Genomic DNA, 19900 nt, shown 5'->3' with positions numbered 1-19900 from the left:
ATAATACTATGGTGATATGTATCACTCCCCTTTAGTCAATACTCCATCTCTCATGAAAACCACTCCCCCTTACACAATGATCCGAAAACCATATGTATTTGTAGTGTGAACTACATATTAATTCTCCCCCTTTTTGTCAATAAAATTGGCAAAGGTTCAAGAACGGGATCATAATGAAATTTCCGTAAGAGACATTTCATGACTGAGAGAAAGAAACACACATCATCTTATTTAGATGCAATCATATAGCCGAAGCTAACAACATTCATCAAGGAGTTTAAAGATACAAGATAACCCCTCTAAAATTCCACAGCCGCACACCCCTCAAGATATGACCATTAAGCACAAGTTCAAAAGAACTCTCCCCCATTAGATGTCATTCCCAAGGGAACAACAACGAGCGACCTTAATTTCAATAGAAACGAAGGATTTTATTGGACACCAAAACCATGAGTATGATTTTTATATCCAACACTCAATCAAATTATTCATAAGTAAACCCATGAATAATCTAATCGGAATACATAATCAAATTAACCACAAAAGTGATCAATTTAATTCATTTTGCTCAACATAAGTAAACTTACGGAGCAACGACTAAGTTAATCATACAAGAGAGTGATTGGCTTAATCGTTCATGTACTCAACACAAGATAACTTGTGGAGTAATAACTAAATAACCAACAAGATGATTAATTTAGTTCTAAAATGCTCAACATAACGTACCTCACGGAACAACCAACCAAGCTAATAAAAAATAATCAACTTAGTTATATCGTGCTCAATATAAGACACATCACGGAGCCTTACGGTAATACAAAAAGATGGATCAATGAAGATCTATACTGTGGAATACACAAGGATTCATTCTTTTGCACAAGCCTATACAATAGAAATAATCCTTGGATACAAAAGATTTTAACCTATCTTCCGTCAAGGGTTGACAATATAGGCTTAACTTTTGTATATGTCAAAAGTCTATTCATTCTTAAACCAATACATGAATACCGATCGTGAACGACTTTACTTTTGACAAAAATGTGGGACAACAAAGTTCACGGACGTAAACACAAATATCCTATAACAAGTTGCAATATAACAAAATCAAAAATATTGCAAACCATCATCCTCCAAATAGTTTTAGAATTTTAAACCAAAAAACCTAAAAACAAGAAGATGAAAATAATAGCTATGTGTAGTCACAATCATCGCTATTCAAATCACTAGTTATTCTTCAACTAAACCAAAAAGAAGACATACTAGGAAACAATGTCTTTGAGAAATTCTTTATCATTCCCGAACTCCTTGTCGTCAACAGCCATTGGAATATAAGGTTCGTGGAGGAAGGAGTCAATACCAACAAACCGTCTTGGCTGATGATGTCGAACCGGGGCTTTCTGAATTTCCAAAGTTCTTAAAACACAAGCCTTTATTTCACTAATCTCCTTTATTACTTCCTTCAACTCATCAAGAACATCGAAAAACTTCTGAGAGTTAGAAGGGACAGCCCTTGGCTTTCTTGTATTTCTCCTTTTTCTTTTCAGGGAAGGAGTTACTGGAGATTTCTCTTTTTCCTTGATTGATGGCTTAACAATCATATTGACATCTTTTCCATCCAAAGACATGATGCTTGGAGAACAATTATAAACAACTGGTTTTTGTGAGTGCAATTCACAATCTCAACAAGCAGTCTTAAGATATAAAGGATATCAGAGAGGAAAAAGGAATGTAGGGTTCGCAACCCTTTACACAGGTTCGTGGACGCCCAATTCAAAACCCTATAAAGAGTAGAATTATCGATAATAACCCTTTACTTTATTTGATAGACAAGAAACACAAACCTAAGAAAAAAACTTTTTCTGAAGCCTGAGAAGTACACAATCTCATCTCTCTTGAACAGGCTCATGAGACAAGATTTACCAAACAACACAATTAATTTGTGCTGTGGTGAACAACAATTTGTCCACCATTTTCCTCTTGAGAGGAATCCTCTAACTTTTGTCTATCAAAACGAGTTGATCATACCTTCTTCTCTAATGGTCTAATTTTGTCTTTGGAAACCAACTTCTTAGTCGAAGATAAAATCCTACATACCTCAACAGTCTTCTGGGCAAGTTTAAGCTTTCTTGCCAATCGATTTGCTCTTCATTGAAGTTTGTTGGCGTGCCTCACTTGATGCTTGTACTTGTAACATATTGATAGTGCATGACCCTTCTGAGAACAAAACGAGCACGTCAATCTTGGATAGCATTCAGGCATCTATGGTGTGAACGCAGCTAGACACATAGTGGATCCTGAAACATTAAAACCAGCGTTTCCAAAGGATGGGTCAATTGATTCTTCCAGTTTGATTGGATTCTCCTCTTCACTGAAAATATCAAGGTTGATATATGTATTGCTACAATTATCAGAATCAATGTTTTCACATAGAAGACCGACACTTGATTTCCTGTCTTCATCAGAATCATAGATCTCAGACGTCTCATCAAGTGTTACAGCAAGACCTTTGTTCCCAGTGTATTTTCTACAATTTGGGCACTCGTTTGCAAAATGACCAAAACCTTTACACTTAAAGCACTGTGGCATATCCTCATCATCAGCCTCGTCAGCATCCCTGTTTTTAGGAGGGACGCGATTGTGAGGTTTATCTGACGACCTTGGTTTGTCTCTTGAAAACCGTTTACTTCTCTTCAATAGAATATCCCTAAACTGTCTTGTGATCAAGGAGACTGATTTGTCAAGATCTTCATCCGGAAAATCATCCTCAGACTGATCATCCTCAGAGACATACACACTTTTACTTTTATCAAGTAATTTAGTGTTCCTCTATGCTTTAAAGGCAACATCCTTTCCGATTTTGGATGTATGCTCATGATCAAAGATCTTTAGCTTTCCAACCAATGTATTTATGGGAAGATTATCAAGGTTATTTCCCTCAACGATGGCATGCTTATTAGACTCGTATCTAGATGGCAGCGATCTGAGAATTTTCATCACAATGTCCTTCTCAGGAATAGTCTTACCCAATACAAACGATACATTAACAATCTCATACACTTTGTGATTAAACTCATCAAACATATCTTCATCTGCCATACGAAGGTTCTCCCAATCGGAATTAAGGTTTTGAAGCCTAGCTTTCTTTTCACTGGAGTTACCTTCGAATACGGTTTCTAAGATATCCCAAGCATCTTTAGACCGAGTGCAATTAGACACATGGTGCTGAAGATTTGGGGTAATGGCATGTATGATAGCATTCAAACCGTCGGAATTTTTCTTTGCAGCATTTATCTCAGCAGGGGTGTATTCACCAATAGGTTTGGGAACGTTTACATCTCCAACTGCCACAACGGGAGCATCATAGCCATTAACAACATATACCCATGATAAAATCACGTGCTTGAAGAAAAGCTCGCATAACAATTTTCCACCATAAGTAATTAGAGCCATCGAAGACTGGCGGTACGTTAATAGAGATAACACCTCTGTCCATAGAGTCAGATCTCTACAAACACAGACTTGTAAGGTCTTAAACGTGTTTGCCTGCTCTGATACCAATTGAAAAAGCGGGGGTCTAACAACACCACCCAATATTTCGATTATCAATCTGTATGGACTAACTCCGAAACACTTACTAGAGAATCAACTAGACAGTCAGACTCAATCTAGATAAAAGTATCTCAAGGAGTTATTATCTCTCTCTTGTTTTGATTCACTCAAACTAATAGAAATCAGCGAGTCTATAATCAAACACAAGGAATAACTTGTACGGTACCAAATTTCAATGTCCAATGATCAATCAATATCAATCAACAACCAGAGGTCGTATTTCCGATTGATTGATTCAAACGCACAAACTGTATTATTTCAAATATATAAACAAATATAATGCGGAAATAGAAATAACACAGACACCAGAATTTTGTTAACGAGGAAACCGCAAATAGAGAAAAACCCCGGGACCTAGTCCAGATTGAATACACACTGTATTAAGCCGCTACAGACACTAGCCTACTCCAAGCTAACTTCGGACTGGACTATAGTTGAACCCCAATCAGTCTCCCACTGATTCCAAGGTATAGTTGCACTCCCTACGCCTCTGATCCCAGCAGGATACTGTGCACTTGATTCCCTTAGATGATCTCACCCACAACTAAGAGTTGCTACGACCCAAAATCGCAGGCTTTAACAATAAACAAATCTATCTCACACAGACAAGTCTATAAAAGGATCAATCTGTCTCCCACAGAAAAACCCTAAAAGTTTTTGTTCCGTCTTTTGATAATAATCAAGGTGAACATGAACCAATTGATAATCCAGTTTTATATTCCCGAAGAACAGCCTAGATTAATCAATCACCTCACAACAATCTTAATCGTATGGTAGCGAAACAAGATGTCGTGGAATCACAAACGATGAGACGAAAGTGTTTGTGATTACTTTTTATATCTTGCCTATCAGAGAACTCTCACGATCTCAAGCCAATCAATATGATTGTACTGTTACGAAAGAAGATGCAACATCAGATCACACAACTATGATAAAAGTATCGGTCTGGCTTCACAATCCCAATGAAGTCTTTAAGTCGTTAACCTGGTTTTAGAAGAAGAAAACCCAAGGTTGAAGGAGAAACGACTCTAGCACGCAAACTAGTATCACACGTAAGGTGTGGGGATTAGTTTTGCACAATACTAGATATCTCCTTTATATAACCTTTCAGATCAGGGTTTTGCCTTAGTTACAAAGCAGTCAATATTCACCGTTAAATGAAAACCTGATTTAGATTCAAGATAATATTTCTCAACCTTTAGATGGAAAACTTAGCTTGTCATACACAAATGACTATACGCTTCTAGGTTTGTTAACCGCACCCAAACGTGTACATTGTTGGTTCAACAATAGTCTACCCAAAGAGGTTAACCATATGAGCGTTTCATACCAACCATTTTCTTATTCAACATAACTAGTTCAATTGACTCAAATGAACTAGTTAAGAGAGTTGTTCAATTGCGAGGAAATCTTACGTAACTACGCAAGACACAATTGATTCACTCGAATCGGTTCATGAACTTTAATACCCACGGTTTGCAAATGCATTCCTTAGTCTTTTAAGATTAAGTTCAGAAATCATCTTTAGATATATAATCTTCTCAAGTTCGCAGACTAGGTTCGCGGACTTAAGATACCGGATAGAGTTTACAAACTCCAGCAGAAATTCTCGGGTTCGAGAACTACGCCGGTTCGCGAACTGGGTTCGCGGACTTGGCTCACGCAAGTAGTTTGTCAACTCCCGCAGAAATTCTCGGGTTTGAGAACTTCGGCAGTTCGAGGACTTGGCACTTGCCATACTTCCGGTTCTCTTGATCAACAAAGTTCGAAAACTTCGGTTCAAGGAATCCATTGGTTATGTAATCTAAACTCTCATTCCAATCATTGAAACATTCTTAGAGGAAGTTATACAGTTGTTACACTATTTCTCGTCAAAGCAATTTTCAAAGTGATTGAAACATTCATGACTTTCGTCACTAGGTAAAGATAAACTTGGTCGAAGAGAAAAGCTTACCAACACATATTTCGAGATATAGATAGGAGAGGTATACTCGGCTCAAAATACCAAATGTGTATGATCTAGTATATATATATAGCATACGACTTTTGTCTCAAAGAGTAGGAGATAGAATAGATAGACTTTTGAGTGACAGATAAGTTTAAGTCTCCACATACCTTTTTGTCGAGAAGTTCCACCGGTTCCTTGAGTAGATCTTCTACTTGTATGATGAATCTCCATGAAGTCCTTGAGCTCAACTACACTTACTATCATAGTCAGAGACTTAGCTATAAGAGACTAAAAATCAAGACTTATAGTTTTGATCACTAACATTGACAAACATGCTTGAGATAGCAACGCATGCGAGTTTGACCGAGCAGTGCTCTAACAAGTTGGTTATTACTTGGCATCGTCCTAACAGTAAAAAAATTCGTGAACCTACAATGACAGAGTTCTTTTAGCTAAAGATAATAGCACAAATCAGTCTCTTATTCCTTCCTCTCATGATATTCCTTCGTCTCAAGATATTGTTTTGTCTCAAGAATGTGCATTTAATGGAAAGATCGCAGTTAAAAGATCTTGTAACGCAGATGAACGGGAGTTTATTATACAAGGTGTTGGTCAAGATTTTTTGGAGGACGAGATGAATCCCGGCTTGTTGTTAAAAAGATAATCATTTTTTCGTCACAAGGTCAGCGTTGTCTAGAGTGATTCGAAACAATATACTGTGTTGTGCTTTTACAAGGACAAATTAAAATGCAACTGGAGGTTCCATGCAGCTTTGAAGACTTCAAATGTGAAGAATTATTTATTCCTCAAAAGCTATAATGGGGACCATACATGTTGTGCTGATTATAGTGATGAAACAAAGAACGATCCAGTTACGCGCGAACTTTTCAAGAGCTTGATATTTGACCAGATCAAAAAGAATCCAACAAGAAAGCCCGAGATAGTGTTGATGAGTTTAAAAGTGATTATGGGTTACCATTGAGCTATGATCAGGCGCATGCCAGAAAAGAAGAACGTATGAAAGAATTGTTTGGCGAGGATACTAAATCATACACTGAGTGGTTTGGTGGTGTGATGCCATGAAGAAAACCAATCCAAGAAGTCAAGATGATTTAGTTATTGACGGGGACCGGTTTAAGAGTTTCTTCTTAGCCTTCGATGCTTGAATCTTGGATTTCGAATATTGTCGGTATTGTTCTTGGATGCAACTTTCCTAACTGGAAAATTTATGGGCTGCCTTGTGGTGGCTACCATGGAGAATGTATGTGTTCTATTTTAGATACATTTGAGGATGAAAAAAAGAGATAGATTTGAAAGAATATTTTTGATGGCAGATTATAGATGAAACCAGTTTCATCCTTAATTGGTGAAGTCAGATTATAAAATAAAACTGGTTTCACTCTGTACAATAGCAATTTCTGTCAGTTTTTTTTATTTTTTTTTATTTTTGTCTTTTCCACTTAATGATGTTTTGTGTGTGTTTGTTTTGTTTTTGTAGGAATATTTCCTTTGGCACACTATATCGTCTTAAGCAAAACTGTTGAGAATTGGCGTTGGTTCTTGGAGAAATTAGAATCTATCTTAAGTCCTCGGGTACTAACTTTTATTTCGGATCCCCATGAAGGTTTAATCCAAGGGATTCCTGCTGCGTTTTCAACTTTCCGTCATGCTTATTGTTATCAACACTTGAAGAGCAATGTCCGTAGTAAGATTAATAAGAAAAAGGGAGAGTATGGTACTACATTGGATTGGTTCAAACGATGTTTCTATTCGTCAGCGCATGAAGGCTTTCATGAAGGTATGGAAAAGTTGAAGGAAATAGGATGCGACGTGCTTCACAGATTCTTGAGTGAACTTCCAGTGGAATGTTGGTCCAATGCATACTATCCGGTTGTCGTTATTGCGATATGTGTTCAAACATTGTAGAGTCATTCAACACTTAGATTAGGTGGGAGAAAAGTATGCCTATTGCAACATTAGCTAACTGGATTAGAGTCAAGATAATGGATCAAATGAGTAAAAGGAAGTTGAAAGGGGGCGACGTATTCAGGATATATTTGTCCTAGGCTAGAGAAAAAAGTACATGATTCAATTCGTGGTGGTACTCATTGGAAAATAACCAAGTTTTCTGACATGGAGTTTGAAGTACAGGTCGAGCATACGCATGTTGTTAATATTGAGAAGTTTTACTACAACTGTAGGGTTTGGTTTACGGAGCAGTTTCCTTTTGCTCACGCTATTGCGTGTATGGTTTCAACTAACATCAATGTTTACGAGTACATTAATTCGTATTTCAGTATTTCCATCTTCCAAGCTTCATATGATCATTCTATCAAGGCCATTTTCAATCACGACAAGCCTCTTGTCTTCGCTACTGAAAAGCTCGTGCACCCAACAGATGTCAAAGGCAGAAAACATGGTAGGATGGAGACGGAGAGAATTCCTATTACTGTTTTTAGTTTCAAGAGACCAATTACATTCCATAACTATTATACTCAGACACGTCATAACAAGACGACGTGTCCTCATCCTCCCGCAAAAAAGCAAAGTCTTCTCCCTGCTTAAAAGCATCTTCTGGCTATGACATTCTTTTCTCCGCAATGTTTTATTCTTCACTGCAACCTCTTATTGCCTTTTTAGAGTTAGTTTTTTTGCAACTAGTATTTGTTTTACGCTTCAAAAAAGTGCAAGTTAACATACCACTCAAACATTAAAACTTATAACATCCACTCAAAGAAAAATTACAATTAGAGATAAAAATTCATACAGAGCTTGTGGTTGGTAACCTAGCAACAAGCTGGGCTCCAACACCTCTTTGAATAGCTACGCCTAATCTATAAAAAATAAAACTTGAATACACTCAGGTATAACACAAATTAGACTAGGATCTGCATATTATGAAGAAAAAAAAAGATTTTTGGCCAGGGTGAAACTGGTTTCATCCTTCATATTCTGACAAAAAATTTATATTCAACATGCACACTCTGAAAATAGTTTTGGACAAGATGAAGCCAGTTTCATCTTGTATATTCTGACAAAATATTGTATTTTTACCAAGAATCATTCTGGTTTCATCCTGCATATTCTATCACAACATAATATGAAACTATCATCAAATCATACTATGGGCAAGTTTAAGTAAAAATTTTCAAATTTAATTAATCTAATTAAGATATATGCATCTATAGACGAATCCCGGTTCATAAATGTATACGAAGACAGTTCTACAAAAAAAATAAAATCTTAAGTTTAAACTACATCAATAGATTTTTATAGCGGCCTATTTTGCTAAACAACCTAAATACGTCAAACATTTTAGTTATCGTTCAACTTCCAACAACTACTTTCATCATCGAGGATTTCATAGGGTAGTTTGTCGGAATTCGTTTTGTGATGATCTTCTTTCTTAGAGTTTCTTTGCCTTCAAAGGAGTAACCGTTTGTCATTGCCCGTTGAATAGATGAGGGTACCCAAATACACCAGAATCTTTTAAATATCAACTTATAAGTCCTATACCAAGTGTGATCGTCTATGGACAAAGTCGAGACAATCCAACAACTATGGTATACACTTTGTGGGACCGTCTATGGATATGAAATCAAGAAAATACAACAAAAAAGTGTTCGCTTGAAAATAGGTACGATATAAAATCGAAACACTATAGGATCAATATCAAGTGAAAAGGAATTAACGTACAAGTGTATTTACTTTGAATTTAATAAAAAAATTATAATTGCGGAATAATAAAGTAAATGACACAACAAAATTTTGTTAACGAGGAAACCGCAAATGCAGAAAAACCCCGGGACCTAGTCCAGTTTTGAATACTCTCAGAATTAAGCCGCTATACAAAATCCAAATCCAACTTATTGTAGTTGAGACCAAGTAGGCTACCCATAGATACCTAATTTCCTTAGTATCCCTGTGCCTTCGAATTCTAGAGTCACGCACGTGAATTCTCAAGAAAGATCTCTATCTCAAGTTTCTTTACCCAGTAAAGTCTTTATGTACTCAACTCCTTTAGATCGTATTCCAAACATTAAAGAAACAAATCTTTTTGGTAACCACTTCAATTATCTTTACGGTAAAAGATATGTTGAGTGGTCGAAAAAGGCTCTTTTGTTTAATCAAACTCCTTTGTCGGGTATGATCAATCTGAATCAGTATCTTAGATTTAGATTCACAACTATCAGATTCGGATATTGAAGAATACCACCAAACGAAAGTTGCCGATCAATATGAATTATGATTAGATAAATCTACTCTAAGTCGGATCCAAGCCGATCAAGATGTGTGCACAAATTCACAAGATACAAAAACAAAAAAAAAAAGAAAATCTTCTTTGTCTTCAAATCTTCAATAACATGCCCAACACAAACTTGAATCCTCTTGTAATCAATCACACACAGAACGGATTATCACAAGATGTCTTTAGCTCCACCAATAGTTCTAAAGATCCCGTCGATACTTTGATCTAGTTTGAGTGACCCTTATGTCAGAAGATAGGGCTCTCAAGAATAATCAAACTAGGTGCAATCAAAGTTTCAATAACCATTAGTCAATCAAATCAATAATCGAAAACTAAAATAACAATGCAATTATCTAGTATCCCGCCAATGGTACTCGTAGAGCTTCTTGATCCCATAGAAGTCTTTAAACGAGCGGTGGTAAGAGATTTCACCTAATTATGGTATTTTTCTCTCCTAATAGACGGCTCCACCAGAAACAACACGAATGAAGTTTACCTGTCTCTTAGAATGGTTTATAAGAAATGCAAACTCAAGTATTTATAGACCAAGGTTGTTTGGACAACAAGGAAATTCCAAAGCCAAAATTATTCTCAAGATATGCATTAAAGTACCTCATTTTGGTTTTTCTATTTCCAATTAACACAAAGTCGATCATACCATCTCAGGTGATTACTTCAGATCGGTTTCACTAATAAAAGTCATACCAATACAAAGGTCAGTCCTTTGTGAATAGTTTTACCAAGAACATAAACAAGTCATGAGCGGTTATACTAATCACACATATTGGTAGTTCAAAAGATATGCAATGAATAACAATACCAATAATGCCTGGCGATTTCTCTTTCGATTCACAAAACAAGTTCATGAATTTACTTTCTTAAAAAAATGTAAAACATTGTTTCCTAGGATGAAATCTTCACTTTATACCCATACATAATCACAATAGCATTCAAACGATTATGTCGATGTCTTATCTACAAAGTTTAATGGTTAAGAAATAAACCTCGTATTGTATTCCTTAATACTATGTCTACCTAGAGTATAACCATTCATGCCTCGCATTTTTTTCTTCAATATGCACGAGTTGAAAGATACGTTTAGGGAATGAAACTGTCAAGTCAAATATCACTAACCTCAAGTGGAATAATGATGATGTCGTTGTAGCTCCTTACTTCTTCACTTCTTCAAGTCTTCGCAATACTTGTAATGTCTCATATCCTAATACTTTCAAGCTAACCTATACGAAGTTGACTCTAGTACATAATCAAGCGACTCTTAAATGAGTTTTGGCTCACTAAAATATGACAACCAAACTTGACATACCAACACTTGGTGGGTTCAACCGAGCTACGCTCTAACAACATGGACTTGCTTCTTGGAATCGGTTCTACCACATGGTTTACCAGTATTCCAAGACTACTATGTGAGTGGTCATACTAAATCACAATGGTTAGTTGTGATCGGTCATACCAAGTCACATACATGGGTTCGGATCGGTTATACCAATCACTATGATGGGTTCTACCTAAACATGGTATCTACTTGTGATCGTTCACACCGGTTACCAGGACCGGTTACACCAATTACAAGGATTGGTCATACATACACATATGATCGGTCACACCAATTACCAGAATCAGCTACACCAATTACAAGGATCGAGCATACCATCTCATGGTGATTACTTAGGATCGGTTACACCAATTACCAGGACCGGCCATACCAAATCATAACCTAGGTATTGTGATCGGTTATACCAAGATACATACCCGGAGTTAAGATCGGTTCTACCAACTCACACATATTGGTCATCAAAGAATATACAATGAATAGACGGACCAATAAACCTAGTGATTTCCCTTTCGATTCACGAAACAAGTTCATGAATGTACTTCTTTTAAACAAATATAAAAAATTATTTCCTAGGATGAAATCTTCACCATAACCCATACACATAATCATAAAACAATATACAAGATTATGTCGATGTCATATCTACGAAGTTCAAAAGATACGCGTTATACTTTGTAGTCTAATTCTTTAATACTATGATCATACTATTATGATCATGTCTCATCACTAGAGTATTATATACGATATGTACAATATAAAAAGATTCGCAGTTATGTTTTTAATATAACACGACTTGAAAGATACGTTAGGAATGAAACAGTTCAAGTCAATATTACTAACCTCAAGTGGAAGGATGATGTCGTCGTTGTAGTTCTTTACTTCTTCACATTCTTCAGGTCTTCGGAGTAGTACTTGTATGTCTCTACATTCCTAGACTTTATAGTCTAACCTAAATGAAGTTCACTCCAATATTTAATCAAGCGACTCTAGATGAGTTTTGATACTAAAATATGACAACCAAACTTGACATACCAACGCTTGGTGAGTTCAACCGAGCTATGCTCTAACACATTTCTTAAAATCAAAATTTCTAAAATCTTGTGTTACGTTAATTGAGCCTTTTCTTCTCTTTGCGTTGATCTTACTTTGACTCATGTCTTATAGGTTGGATCGCTCCAAACACAGATTGTTAGATCTTTACTGCAAAAGCGGGGGTCTAACAACACCACCAATATTTCGCTTAGCAATCTGTATGGACTAACTCCGAAATACTTTGCTAGAGAATCAACTAGACAGTCAGACTCAATCTAGATATAAGTATCTCAAGGAGTTAATATCTCTCTCTTGATTTGATTTTTACTCAAGCTAAAATAAATAGCGAGTCTTTATCAAATACAAGGAATAACTTGGACGGTACCAAAGACCAATGTCCAAGGATCAATCAATATCAATCAACAACCAACGGTTGGATTTCCAATTGATGCACGAACGCACAACCTGTATTATTTCAATTATATAAAATATAATGCGGAAAAGAAATAACAGAGACACCAGAAATTTTGTTAACGAGGAAACCAAAAATGCATAAAACCCCGGGACCTAGTCCAGATTGAATACACACTGTATTAAGCCACTACAGACACTAGCCTACTCCAAGCTAACTTCGGGATGGACTATAGTTGAACCCCAATCAGTCTCCCACCGATCCAAGGTACAGTTGTACTCCTACACCTCTGATCCCAGCAGGATACTGCGCACTTGATTCGCTTAGCTGATCTCACCCACAACCAAGAGTTGCTGCAACCCAAAATCGCAGACTTGATAATAAACAAATCTGTCTCACACAGAAAAGTCTATCAAAGGATAAATTTGTCTCCCACAGATAAACCCTAGGTTTTTTTCCGTCTTAAGATATGAAATCAAGGTGAACAGGAACCAATTGATAATCCGGTCTTTAGAGCTGGCAAACGGGCGGGCCGGGGCTTGCCCGTTGCGGGTTCCACGGGTTCGGGTTGATACGGGTTGAAACCCGCGGGTTGAAATTCTCCACGGGTTGTCATTTCTTCAACCCGTGCCCGTAACGGGTTTAACCCGCGGGTTCACGGGTTAGCCCGCCCGTTTTATACCTTAAGAACATATCCTAAATGAGATCAAATTTTGGAGCCATTATTTAGCTAAAAACAAACACTATATAATCTACATTGTTCTACTAGTAATAATGAATATCGACTACAACATTCCCTTATCGCAACCGCTTAATCTCCCTTTCTCCATAATGAGCATCCCTCGGTAAGTCTAGCTTTACCTCCAGTTGGTTGGCACAAGACAGTTTGACAATTTCCACATACAACCACTGTTTGTGAGTGACTGAATACAGTTGTTCTGCCTTCAAAAATCCAACAACAACACAAAGATTCAAATATTCATATATTCTCCAAAATCACAAGAAAAACTGAAAAATACAAGTAATAACTACTACTTACATGTTGAAGCATCCTTGGCACTTAATATCTGACAGCATAATTGTTAGTTTTTGTGCCCACTAGACAGCAGTGAAGCGAGACATTCCTTCGGCTTGTATTGCCGATGAGGTTGACTGCTGCCACCCTACATCCATAGTAGTATCCTGTTGGGGTAAAAAGTAAAGTGGCAAAACCTTCTTGCAGAAGAAATGTCGCTGTCACTGCCGAAATCTTCCATACACAAGCAAATTGGCAATGGTGGCAGAAATTCAAGGGAAAAGACAAAAAAAGTTGTTGTCTATCAAAAACACAAAATGCTGAAAACAATACAGTAGCCCCCTTGAGTAGTTGATTGTAATAAACTCACCGGTACTACGACGTTCACTAGCCCCATCTTCTCTGCTTCAGAAGCATTGTAAAATCGAGCTAGAAACCACATTTCACGTGCTTTTTTCGGCCCGACCTGGTAAACCACCACCAGAAGAAAAATAACATGTTAAGGGCTATGATTCCCCCACTGCGCCAGAGAATTCAGTTTCAACACTTACCAAACGAGACATGATGGAACTTCCATAACCTGCGTCAAGACTTCCAACCTGCACAAATCCACCGTAAAAGGTATTTTGAGGAGATCAGAAAAATAATTCTAGTGTGCAATTTCTAGATATGCATTAAAAAATTAACATTCCAAAGAATGCTCATAAAACAAGCATAATACGAGTACCTTTGGACATGTCTGGCCAAAAACGGCATTGTCAGCAGCTATTGTTAAATCACAAACCATATGCAATACATGTCCTCCTCCAACCGCATAACCTGCAAAGATATGTAGTAAACCTTTTTTGCCTTCTTCAACCATAGCAACGTGATTTCCTTTCACAAGTTTTCTCTTAATCCATGTAAAATACTTTCTGAAACCCGAAGATAAATGAACTTGTAGCAGGTTCTGTGCACGCCGGTTGAAACAACCCACAATTGCAGACATCTCATCGTGGAGAGACGGAAAGAATGTCCCATCACAAACTACAGAATCAAACCATTCATTACAAACCCCAATTAGATGTACAAATAATAACTCAATAAAAAGAATGAGGCCAGAGAACGTTACTCGAAAAGTCTCCGAGACAGTCTGAGTTCACATTTGATCGCAACATCAATTAGGGAGTGTCTCTTAGACTGCAAATGATGTCCTCCCATTAAAGTGATCAAGCAAATTGGAACATTGACATCTCAAAAACATCCAACAAGTTAAAGCGTTTCCAAAATTATTCTCAAATACATACAAACTGAATGGGAAGCAGTTTCGTTGACAGGCAGGCAGGCTAGCAAAAACACAATAGTGGAACTTCAAGTTAGTTCCGAAAAATTGAAATCATCCAATTTTGCAACAATTTCCACAGAAACACATAAACACAAACAAGCAAATAAACCCAAATCAGATTCAATAAAATGAAATCATAGATAAGAGATTGATAATGATGAAGATGGTGATTAGTACTAGGAGTAGTTACCATGAAGAAGGAGTTTGGGATTGAACCAAACGCTTAAGCTTGTGCCTCCTCTTCTCCAAATCAGGTTTTGGATTCAACAGATCGATATCATTTGAGAGAACCTGAAAAATACAACAACACCATCAGAATCAGAATCATCAATAGAGATGACTAATGAAACGAACAACGAATTAATGAACCACGAATCTTCTTACCATGATGAAGAAAACCCTAGAAAGCCTTTCGTTTCCTTCTTCTGAGCCGCAGCGGAGATTTTAGGTTTTGGAGGAACTGAGAAATTTTTTGTTTGAGGAGTTATATAAGAGAGAAGTTAGATCTTACGATCTCAGCCGTTGATAGCATTACGGGTTTACGGGTTCAACCCGCGGGTTCCCGGGCCGGGCCGGGTTAACCCGTTTACTCACAAGCCGGCATTTCTCCAACCCGAACCCGGCTTGTTTTGAAACCAGCCGAGCCGGGTTCGGGTTTTCACGGGCCGGGCACGGGTTAACCCGCGGGTTTTGGCTTGTTTTCCAGCTCTACCGGTCTTATATTCCCGAAGAACAACCTAGATTAATTAATCACCTCTCTACAATCCTTCCTGACTACACAGGCGGTTTGTCGAGGAATCACAAACATTGAGACGAAGATGTTTGTGACTTCTTTATCTTGCCTATCGGAGAACTCTCACGATCTCAAGCCAATCAAAGATTGTACTCGTACGATAGAAGATGCAAGATCAGATCACACAACTACGATAAAAGTAGTATCAGTCTGGCTTCACAATCCCAATGAAGTCTTTAAGTCGTTAACCTGGTTTTAGAGAAGAAAACCAAAGGTTAAAGGAGAATCAACTCTAGCGAGCGCACTAGTATCACACAGACGTGTGGGGATTGGTTTTGCACAATGTTAGATGTCTCCTTTATATAGTCTTCAAATCAGGGTTTTGCCTTAGTTACAAAGCAATCCATATTCACCGTTAGATGAAAACCTGATTTAGATTCAAGCTAATATTTCTCAACCGTTAGATCAAAAATTTAGCTTGTCACATACACTTGGGTAGACATTTACTGGGTTTGTGAAAACCATGCCCAAACATGTACGTGTATGTTGGTTCAACATAGTAACCCAAAAGGTTAACCATATGAGCATTTCATATTAACCTTGTTTTTCTTCACCATAACTAGTTCAATTGACTCAAATGAACTATTTAGAGAGTTTTTCAATTGCTATGAGATCTTATGTAACTACACAAGACACAATTGAAACAAAGATGATTCGGTTCGATTGAATCGGCTCATGAACTTTATAGCCACGGTTTGCATAAAGAATTCCTTAGTAATTTAAGTTTCATGTTCAGAGCACATCTTTAGATCATAACCTACTAAGCTCAAAAACAAGTTCGCGGACTTAAGACAACCGGTGGAGTTTTCCAAACTCAGCAGAAAATCTCGGCAAAGAGACTTTCGCCAGTTCGCAAACTAGGTTCGCGGACTTACACGCAAACGAGTTTTTGGAAAATCCCAGCAGTAATTCTCGGTACACGAACTTCCGTCAGTTCATGGACTGAGTTCGCGGACTTGGCGAAGCCAATTCCTCCAGTTTCTATCAATCAACAAAGTTCAAAAACTTCGGATTAAGGAATACATGGTTATGTAATCTAAACTCTCATTTCAATCATTGAGACATTCTCAGAGGACGTTATATATCCGTTATTCACAGACCGTTTTGCGTCAGAGCAATTCTCAAAGTAATTGAAACTTTTCATGACTTTCGTCACTAGGTGAAGATAAACTTGATCAAAGCGAAACGCTTTACCAATACATGATTTCGAGATATAGATAGGCGAGATATACTCGGCTCGAAATATCAAATGTGTATGATCCAGTCTATATAGCATACGACTTTTATCTCATAACAAGTAGGAGATAGAAGAGATAGACTTTTGAGTGATAGATAAGTTCAAGTCTCCACATACCTTTTTGTTGATGAAGTTCCACGGTTCCTTGAGTAGATCTTCGTCGTTGTATGATGAATCGCCATGAAGTCCTTGAGCTCAACTACATTTTTCTATCTTAGTCCGAGACTTAGCTATGTAGGCTAGAAACCAAGACTCATAGTTTTGATCACTAACATTGACAAACATGCTTGAGATAGCAACGCATGCGAGGTCGACCGAGCTATGCTTTAACATTTTAGTGCTTGCCTTCTCTGATACCAATTGAAATTACGAGGGTACCCAAATACACCACGCTTTTTCGTATCAACCTATAAGTCCGATACCAAGTATGATCGTTTATGGACAAAGTCTAGACACTATAACAACAAGGTATTCAACGTACTAGTGTTATTTACTTTATTATAACAAAACAATTATAATGTGGAAGTAAAGTAAATGACACATAAAAATTTTGTTAACGAGGAAACCACAAATGCAGAAAAACCCCGGGACCTGGGCCAGTTTTGAATACTCTCGTAATTAAGTTGTTATACAAAGAACAAAGACAACCTCGTATAGTTGAGACCAAGTAATCTACCCATAGTTAATTATTTCCATTAGTATCCGCGCATCTACGACCGTCTGGTCATGCACGTAAATTCCAAGACATAAAATCACTATCTTGAGTTGCTTTACTGATGTAAAGTCTTAAGAACTCAACTCCTTTCAATCGTCTTCAAAACAGTAAAGGAACAAAGTTGTTTGGTAACTACTCCAATAATCTTTTAGAAAAAGATTCGTTGATTTTTGACAAAGGCTCTTCCGTTTAAACAAGTAAACTCCTTTTTCGATAAGATCAATCTAAATCAGTACCTTAGATTCGGATTCACAACTATCAGATTCAGATATTGAAGAATACCACCAAATGATAGTTGCCGATCAAAACAACTATGTGATCAAATGTATCAAAGATAAATCAGATCTAAGTCGGATCCCAACCGATCAAGGTGTGTGCACAAATCAGATATACGAAAACAAATAAGATAAAAATCTTCTTGTCTTCAAATATTCAATTGCCTTCTTATTTACTTGCACACCACAAACTTGAATACACTTATGATCGATCACACACAAAACGGAGTCTGTTAACAATGGAACAAGTTGTCTTTAGTTCTAAAAACAGTTTTAAAGATCTCGTCAATACTTTGATCTAGTTTGAGTGACCCTTATGTAAGAAGAAAAGGCTCTCAAGAATAATCAAACTAGGTGCAATGAAAGTTTCAACAACCGTTAGTCAATCAAATCAATAATCGAAAACTAAAATAACAATGAAATTATCTTGTTTCCCACCAACGGTATTCATGGAGCTTCTTGATCCCACAAAAGTCTTTAAACGAGTGGTCGTAAGAGATTTCCGCCTAATTAGGGTACTTTCCTCTTCGGATAGACGACTCCACCAGAAACAACACGAATGAAGTTTGCCTGTCTCTTAGGATAGTTTGCAAGAAGTGCAAACTCAACTATTTATAGACCAATGTTATTTGTACATCAAGGATTTTCTAAAAACGAAAATATTTTCAAGATATGCAATAAGTACCTAATTTCAATTTTCCTATTTCCAACTAATATCCAACATATAATTCAGAAATCTCTCATTAGAAAATATCTAATATTAGTTTAGCACTTGACTAATATAACTTTCCAAGAGATATGTTTTTGATTTGCTGGAAAATCAAAAACATATAATCAAAAATCCCAATTCAAAGATTCTCAATATTTCGGATTGGGATCACCTTGAGTATCAAGGAATATCTTTGAAAAATAAAAGATAAGAATTATATTCATGTACAAATTATGTCGATATCCAAAACTTTCCTATATAACAAACCCTAATTCCAAACTCACACAAAATCGTAAAGTAATATGTGAATATGAAGGATCGGTTTTGCTCTTGGGACCGGTTCTACCATGACTCCTAACATAGTTAAGATCGGTTCTACCAAGTCTCCAAATATAGGTAGGTATCGGTTTTACCATGATTCCCAATAAAAGCTAGGATCGGTTCTACCAAGTATCCCAATATAAGTAAGGATCGGTTCTACCAAGATTCTTAACAATAGTTAAGATCGGTTCTACCATGTATCTCAATATAGGTAAGGATTTGTTCTACCAAGACTCTCAACATAAGTTAACAACGGTTCTATTGCATATCCCAAACTAGGTAAAGATCGGTTCTACCATAATTCTCAACATAAGTCAAGATCGGTTCTACCAAAGTTTTTACCTAGGTTCGAATTGGTCGTCCAATAGATCTTCAATGAAAATCGGACCAAAACGCATATTGATTTCCTTTCTAATACGAAACAAGTTTTATATATGTACTTCCTTTAAATATATATAATCAAACATAGTTTCTTAAGATGAAATTACACATATATCCAATACACAATCCAGTAACGAGTTACATAAATTACGTTGACATCACATTTTACGAAGTTCAAAAGATAAACATAATACTTCGTAATCAAATATTCTTCCTTGACACTTTGATCATAATAAAATGACCAAGTATAATACTAGAGTATTAAATATAACCTCACATATTATATTTTCAATCTTAAACGACTTGAAAGCAACGAGAGGAATGGAAACAAGCCAAGTCAGTATCACTATACCTCGAGTGGAAGGATGATGTCTTCATTGTGGTCGATACGTCTACACGGTCTTCAGGTCTTCAAGGTAATACTTGTATGTCTCAACATTCCTAGACTTTCTAGTCTAACCCAAACGAAGTTGACTCTAGCATATTCAATCAAGCGACTCTAATTGAGTTTTGATACTAAAATATG

The 19900-nt window shown here is 36.8% G+C and overlaps 1 protein-coding gene across 1 annotated transcript; it reads right to left on the bottom strand.

Moving 5' to 3' along the window:
• Positions 1 to 13675: 13675 nt before the first annotated feature.
• LOC113361944 (1,4-dihydroxy-2-naphthoyl-CoA synthase-like) lies at positions 13676 to 15503 on the bottom strand. The gene is made up of 7 exons (XM_026605013.1): positions 15328 to 15503; positions 15134 to 15234; positions 14731 to 14944; positions 14347 to 14645; positions 14171 to 14218; positions 13990 to 14085; positions 13676 to 13786 (listed from the first exon to the last, which is right to left on the bottom strand). Exons 3-7 carry the CDS (start codon positions 14774 to 14776, stop codon positions 13703 to 13705), a joined length of 573 nt encoding a protein of 190 aa, XP_026460798.1. The 5' UTR covers positions 14777 to 14944; positions 15134 to 15234; positions 15328 to 15503; the 3' UTR covers positions 13676 to 13702.
• Between the last annotated feature and the right edge of the window lie 4397 nt (positions 15504 to 19900).

Source organism: Papaver somniferum, chromosome 3 (assembly GCF_003573695.1).
Source record: "Papaver somniferum cultivar HN1 chromosome 3, ASM357369v1, whole genome shotgun sequence".
NCBI classification, from domain to species: Eukaryota; Viridiplantae; Streptophyta; class Magnoliopsida; order Ranunculales; family Papaveraceae; genus Papaver; species Papaver somniferum.
This window is presented reverse-complemented; position numbering and strand designations above follow the sequence as displayed.